The sequence below is a fragment of the Dinoponera quadriceps genome, unplaced genomic scaffold (assembly GCF_001313825.1).
Source record: "Dinoponera quadriceps isolate SergipeBrazil2010 unplaced genomic scaffold, ASM131382v1 scaffold316, whole genome shotgun sequence".
NCBI classification, from domain to species: Eukaryota; Metazoa; Arthropoda; class Insecta; order Hymenoptera; family Formicidae; genus Dinoponera; species Dinoponera quadriceps.
This window is the reverse complement of record NW_014554530.1, coordinates 1,254,341-1,262,075: the sequence shown is the minus strand read 5'-3', so window position 1 is coordinate 1,262,075 and position 7,735 is coordinate 1,254,341. Positions and strand designations below refer to the sequence as shown.

Below are 7,735 nucleotides of genomic sequence, written 5' to 3'. Positions count from 1 at the left end.
CTGACGGGGGGGGGAGTTAACTCACAATGCGCGTCTTGTTTTCTACTTTTGTCTCTTTGCTTCTTGACGCACTGTTTTACCGACAATCGCGTGCTTTGTCGCTTTCCTTTATCGGGGTTCGTTAACTTTTATCTCGAACGACAAGAAATACAAGAGTTTGCATTAGTCAACCTGTAAAAACAAAACTATCTTATTATTTGATTTGTCCATGCGAAGTAATAGAAGAAACAAATTGTATGTACACACTTATTGCAAAAGTTGCAGCCTGTTGAATTTCGCCTATGTTTCATTACAATGGAAAGTACGTCTGACCAGCCCTTGAGTCATACTACTTGAAAAATAGAAAGTACGCCCGGCTCCATCGTTTAGCCATATTACAACCTCGGTTTCTCGTTAAATATAGTGGCGACTCGTAGCGGAGATTCTGGAACTAAATTACGGAAATAACGGGTCTAATAATTCTGTAAACCCGTTATATTAATAATATACCCAGTACAGAAATAACGGAATTATTAGACCCGTTATTTCCGTAATTTAGTTCCAGAATCTCCGCTACGAGTCGCCACCATACTTAACGAGAAACCGAGGTCGCGATATGATTAAACGATAAAGCCGGTCGCACTTCCACTTTTCAAGTAGTATGACTCAAGGCCAGACATGCTATCCATTATAATAAAAAAAACATGGGCGAAGTTGGACATAACTTTCGTAAAAATGGTGCTCTGGAGATCGTTTAAGAAGCACTTTAAAACTTGAAGTCTCTAGTTTTTAACCACATTAGCTGTATTAATGTCGTCGTTAATTTTCGCCAAGATATTTCGAGTTAAACGAAAAATAGGGATCGCTCAATTTCAAATTTCGTCTTTCAGTTGAGTTTTCAGAGTGGAAAATTATTTGATTCGACAATATAATACAGGCGTTTTAAAGAGAAAACTTTAAACGAATATCGTTCATTCGGTCGCAGAACGGTTGCGACAGTTTTTTGTTTCGGAACACGCAGAAATGATGCGAACCTATGAATTGACGCGCAGTAGATGGTCTGTCAAATTACATATACAATGTGTAGGCATAAGTAATAGAGCAATATATTAGTTACAGACGCTTTAATACAAGAAAATTAAGACTGAAAAATTAGAACCATAGAGGTATAAATATTGTTTTATCGATTACTATCAAAAAACACAGTCTTCAGTGGAATAGTACTTCTAAACATTTACCGATCTCTTTTGTAACATATAAAGCACTCTTTGTTTCGTACTAATTTTATTGCTCTTTATCCGGTGTCTACATTTGAATAATCCAACATTACCACATTTCTGGATTTCGCAAATTACAGGGTCTTACTTTATGCTCTCACATGTGACACATATTCCCGTTCTTCCTTCGATTTTATACATTAGTCAAATTCACTGCTCAAAAAGTACTTGATTTTTAAGAAATTTTTTCAATTCTTCAGCAATATCGAGTAAACGGTATTCGTGAAATAGCAGATAACGAATATAAAATATACACATTTATAAATGCATATTTAATCGTGCAAATTGTAGCATAGCATGATCTCTATTGGTATAACACGCTTAGCGATATCGTAACTTCAATTTTGTCGCAGTATGTTACGTGTTAAATATTCGCAGTTGTGGATAAATTTGCTATATATATTAGACATAACTCGTTATATCTAAATATTATAAACTGTTCTTTTGTTTACTCAACATATTGTTTATATATATATATATATTTATAAGCTGATTACACCCTTTTTTTCGCGGTAAACCCGACTTTGCTTTAAGTTTCTTTCAATGTGCACAAAGCAAGATAAAATAAAACTTTGCTCATATTCAAAGAGCTATTCCTCTTTATGTATTGTTTGTGTAAAACGGTAAGCTAATTAAGTAGGTAATCTTGCTTAAAAATATATTTAAACAACTGTGACAGAATGATTTACTTATGCTTTAGAATTGTATTTTTAAGTTTATCGAAATTTGCGCCAGAAAAGGTCTCCAGCTGAAAAAAAAGAATGGGAATTATTTTAACAACTGTGTGTGTGTGTGTGTGTATAGCCACTTGTATTATCAATACGAGTGTCTAATATTCAATTAATCAAACTTGTCGATTTACTTCAAATTGGATACATACCACTTTGCTGTTTTTGATAAAAACAAATGTAGGCATGCTGGTTATTTTATATTCCGCAGCAATTTCTTCACATTCATCCACATCAACTTTGAGAAAGACAACATCTTCCATATCCTATATTACACATAAATGTATAATTATATTGACAATGTAACAATTCGATTTAACATCAATATGATATAATAAATACCTTTGCCAATTCCTCCATTTTTGGTCCAATCATCTTGCATGGTCCACACCACACAGCGAAGAAGTCAATAACTACCAACTTGTCACCTGCTTTCTCCAACTTGCTAACCAAGTCTTCCTATAAAATTGAATTATGTTGATGACACACGAGTCCTTGAGAAAACATTTTTGTTTGCTAAATATCAGCTGTTATAACATATGCTAACAGTAGCAGGCATGTGAAAAAGAAAACAGCAAAGATGAGTAATCATTACTGATAAAGTAATGATGGCAGCCACTCTAAAGATACCAAGTTAATTCGCCTAAATGACATTGTATCCAAAGATGCGCAACCCAACAACTCAGTACAACAGAGTCTTCAATTACCAAAGTCTTAAAAACTTTGTAATCCAAACGAAAACATTCTCTGAACAGGAAATTTTGTTCCGTCGGCGGCTTAATTGATGTAATAGGGTGTATATCAAGTAAGCATGAAATTATGAATACAAAGTTATTACAATGATATTTTGTAACCTTTTTTCAAATATGTAGTTGTACATATCTAACATTAAAAGTAATATTTTTACACTATAATATTTAGGAATATTACATTATTAAATAACAGATTTTATAAAAAGATTTAGAAAATATTTGGCCTTTTTAATTGCTGAATGACTGGTGCAATGAGTTGAGAAAACCTATACTTGTCTCACTTCAACTGATTGCACTAGTTAAGCAGTGCAGCTAAGAAGAACAATTATGTTGATCTAAATCAATGTTTCACAAGATTGATTTAATATTTCTCGCTTACTGGGTGTTGACGTCATTTACAAGCGATAAGGAGAGAAACGTTTGATCCTCCGCATTACGGGCGCGTATTAACAATCGCATTCGTCACGCCGGTGAAAAAAACATCCAGGCGTCATTCTCCTGATACGATCGCGGACGATGGTGTAACCGGCATTGTTTGCGACTGACGTGTGTGTAACGCGCTCCGCTCGGGCGAAAGGGACGGAATCGATGCCTCCAAGGTCGGGGACGATTTCGCGAAAAAGTGTGACGACGATTCACGCCGCGCAGTGTTGCCAGACGGCCGGCATCGTTGCTGTTAATCACCGTGCCCTTTCCAAAGTGATACGATTGAATCGTAAATCTCTCTGAAAAGGAACGTCGGCGAAAATCAATATCGTCGTGACCGTCTCGCCTTTCTCCGTTACACGTCACCGACAACTTTGTCGCGATAACGCTATCTCTTCAAGTTGGCGCGATCGGCATCTGGCAACATTGGGGGCCTTTTCACACGCCCAAGATTATCTCTCTTTTACGTGGTCCTATTTCGTGAAAAACGCCTCGTGTGCCGAGAAAGCCAATTACTCACCGAGTTCTGAACAAGGCACACCTCTCCTTCGTGGACCATTTTGAAGTACTCTGCTTTCTTCTGGCAAACAACGAGACAAGGATCGTCGGGACGAGCTCGCACCACGAGAATTCGACTGCGACTAATCGTTTCCGACCAACCGGCTGCCTCGTAACGGCGCGCACCAATGGCGCGCAGCGCAGCAATGGCGGGAGCGGCGACGCAGTGCGACGTCCACTTGGCCGTAAATTACCGGATGAGAGAGGACCAGCCGAGTTTGCCTGACGTTTCCTCGTAGCGTAATGTGTCGTAATATAAGGAAAATAGTGCGTAAGTATGCGATCTTCCAGCGGCGCGTTCTTCCCAGCAGCGGTTCTCACCCACCACATCCCTTTAACGATTCCCAATTGCGGCCGCAAGGTCCGCCAACGGTGGATCCATAATACGAAGAGCGTGCAGTGATGACGTTCTTTAGATGCGCGATCGATCGGCTTCCTTTACGCGTTCTTATTGAGCGAAAAGCCACTTCCTTCGTCCTCTCCTTTCACAATTCTTCGTGAACGAAACGACATTTTTCCTATGTTTATTATTCATACGTGACTTGACGTCAGCACTCGTGATATCCATTTGGTCTTGAAAGCAGTGCAAACGCAAAATGGTGATGAATGGTTTGAGAAACGCTGAACTTCGATTCTTCTTAATCGATCGTGTTAATTGAAATTTCCCACCATTCATTGTTAGTTTAATGGCATTTATGGCGAATCAATTGGCAATGTGTCGTTAATAGATAACTATTCGAAATGGAAAAATTTAGTCTTCCCGTCGCCGTTGAAATATTTACATAATTCTCGAGTAGTTTGTAATGCATTTGTACGAAATAAACTAACAGAATGATATTAAAATCACATATTGTTTTCTCTTTGCCAAGTTACTATATTAAGCAGGTTACCTAAATTTGCACAATAAGTTTTGCGTGAAAATCTTGTTGACATTTTCGTGTTAAATTTTTAACATATGTTAATTTAATATCAATGTTTGTATTATTTCAGCATTCTATCGATATTCAACATGTGTTAACACAAATTTTTATTTCAGTGTTGATTAATTTTAAGTTAATCTCGGACATAATATTTGTGTTCCTTTTCAACAAATTCATGTTTAATTAAACTTGAATAGGGGATACGTTAGGTATTTAATTTAAAGTTTATTTTTACAGTCTGATATGACCGGGCAAACTCGTTTCTTGAAAAATCGTTATTTTCGAAAACTTTTCAACAGAAGGGCTCTTTCCCTTCGACGCATTAAAGAGGGTCCCAGTCATTGCCCGACTTTCGTTAGGGAGCAACGTGTTTAAAGATGAGTGCCGTATACGCCAAAAGATTCGAAGCTGTTTTTCTTTGTACGAAAGGGCCAAAAATGTCGCGGGGATGCGGCCGCAAAATGTATAAAAAAGTCAAAATCATTTGTGAATAAGTGGATAAAGCGGTATAAAATAACAAACACTGTTGATGATCTGCCAGACCGCGGTAAGGCGCAGAAAACATCGAAGGAAGAGGATGAACAGATTATACAGCTATTTTCTACAAATCTTCGACTGTCGCTACGTCAAGGACAACCCATACTGAAAAAAACGTGTATTGATTTGTCACTTCCGAGTATTCGAACTCGTGTACGAGCTTCTAACCTCAAACACCGAAGCGCAACGAAGAAACCGCTTTTCTCAGAAAAACATGGTGCGAGAAGAATCGCTTGGGCGCGTGAAAATATTAATCGTGATTGGAAGAAAGTTATTTTCTCCGATGAATCCTTTTTCTGGATACAAAATACTAGCGGTCGGACAAACTTCTCCAGCGGACGGTGAAACGGCCGATAAAGATGCATGCCTGGGGCTGCATATCAAGCCAAGGATTTGGCACGTTATCTCTATTTACGGAGAATTTAGCTGCCAAAAGGATGGTTGAAATTTAGCATTGATACCATCCGCTGAAAAATGGTTTCAAAGTCAAGACTGTATTTTTCAAGAGGACGACAATCATCGGAGTTGTCCTTGCTGTCAATGGAAAGAAGAAAATAACATTGAAACGTTAGATTGGCCACCACAGTCACCAGACGTAAATCCTATTGAAAATGTCTGGAGATTAATAAGGACGAAGCTATGCGAAAAAAAAGTTTACACAGTGAAACAATTGACTCGACATATTCGTTCGATATGGTGATCTTTACCTCGAGAGTATGCCGCAACATTGGTGGAAAGTATGCCTCGAAGATGTCAGGCAATAATTGACAGCGGCGGTGATTGGACAACTTATTAGTATAAGCGTCGTAGTACTGATTGAGTACTATACACATTTTATATATATGTGATTTTTTTTATTTACAAATGCAATTTTTGAAACCTGTTTGGTACAATTTTAAGCCAATTACTCAAGAATGCGCTTGATAAGAAAGCTCTAGTTTCTGTCAAGTTGCATTTTTCTCAGAAGTGCTAATTTTATATAAAATAACGAACTTGCAATAACCAATTAAGAAAATAATAATAGTAGTTATACATTATGTAGGAGAGAGAAGAACATGGTTCGATATTAACTTATTAATGTAAACTATTGATATTGATATAATCGCTATATATCGACACTTGATTTGGTAGTTTTCATATATATATATATAATTACTTTTTTTTAATTTAGATGCAGAAAATGAAGTAAGAACTAACGATTGCACGAAAGTAAGGTATATTGATATACACTTTTTATATGTGTTTTATTCTTTGTAGAATATTTCGTATTACTTACGTAGCTTTATACCGTTCTATAAAACTTTGTAATCATTCTATCGTATATATAAGCAGATACTCTATCATAATCGATTATCTTAAAATATACTGTCTTCACTACCTATGTTAAAAAGATGTATGTGATAAAACGTCTGCGTATCGTTAGAATTTATTTGTTTGAAAAGTGACTTGAAAATCTGTTTTCCTCGTTTACAGCCAAAATACAAGCGTGCCGTTACTAAACTAAATCGATTATATCGTAGAGAACGTTCAACGTCACTCGAAGTTTCTTTGAAAAAAAAATTCTTCGGCCAATATTAAGGTTCTTTATCAAAAAAGCACCGATCGACGAAAGAAGCGTTCGAAAGTATTCTTTTGTACTCGCGGCGTAGACAGGTTGACAAAGAGAGCTACATGTTTTCGCCAAGAGAAAATCGACATCAAATTCACTTTGAAAAGAACCTGCGGCTGAAAGAAACCGCGATTAGTCACTTGGTACAGTCTGTCTTACATGCAAACGCAGTTCCATGCAACTTTGTCACAAAGTTAAAAGTACAATTGAGAACTTTTGCCTTTATTTGTCCAATGATAATTCGAGATATTTGACCGTGTAGTAATACACTCTTCCGTCCTTAATTATACACAACCACTTGCACAATTATCTATGAAAATTAAAAATTTCGGAAGCTATTATTATTGCTTTCTCTCTTTCTCAGAGTATCGTACAACGGTAGATATACAAATACTTATATGACAAATGGACAATTCAACATTCAACGTTACAATAGTGGGGGGTTCGTAGTACCTAGTTGAAGTTTATTAACGTGTGTATCGTCGAGCTAACGTAAGAATGCGTAAGATCAAGTACGAGTGAATTTTGAAGGATATACTTATGAAGATATATAGCCTGTTGGGATTGTTACTGTACAATTTCGCTACACCCAGGAATCCGTCACGAGTGAAATAACGTTCCGAGTTACGCGAGAGGTTTGCTTTTCGTACGGATCGTAAAGTGCTAAGGCACCAGAGGTAAATCTTGCTAAAATGCAAATGATAATAATGACTGACATTACGTTATTTCCTGTTAGGATCACCAACTACAAAAGTTTTCTTTGCATGTAAATGTGTTTAATAGTTGTACATGTTGCAAAGGTATTATTATTCTTTTCTTTTGTTTGTACAAGTTTACATATATAGGTATATCCTACGTCTCTCGATATTCTCAGGCTTCTCGGACAGTAAAATAAATTGAACCTTTTCCATGTGTTTTCACCTCAATATACTCATCCCGTTAATTGCCA

At 36.8% G+C, this 7,735-nt stretch overlaps 1 protein-coding gene across 1 annotated transcript; it reads right to left on the bottom strand.

The window, feature by feature from the left end:
• Positions 1 to 1,246: 1,246 nt before the first annotated feature.
• LOC106751923 (thioredoxin-2) lies at positions 1,247 to 3,721 on the bottom strand. Its single transcript, XM_014633200.1, has 4 exons — positions 3,683 to 3,721; positions 2,327 to 2,443; positions 2,137 to 2,250; positions 1,247 to 2,004 (listed from the first exon to the last, which is right to left on the bottom strand). Exons 1-4 carry the CDS (start codon positions 3,719 to 3,721, stop codon positions 1,942 to 1,944), a joined length of 333 nt encoding a protein of 110 aa, XP_014488686.1. The 3' UTR covers positions 1,247 to 1,941.
• Between the last annotated feature and the right edge of the window lie 4,014 nt (positions 3,722 to 7,735).

Coding starts and splice junctions, on each gene's coding strand:
- LOC106751923 (XM_014633200.1), bottom strand. CDS start 3,721: ATGGTCCACGAAGGAGAGGTGTGCCTTGTTCAGAACTCG. Junction 2,251..2,326: donor AAATGGAGGAATTGGCAAAG/GTATTTATTATA, acceptor TGTGTAATATAG/GATATGGAAGATGTTGTCTT. Junction 2,005..2,136: donor TTATCAAAAACAGCAAAGTG/GTATGTATCCAA, acceptor CTTTTTTTTCAG/CTGGAGACCTTTTCTGGCGC.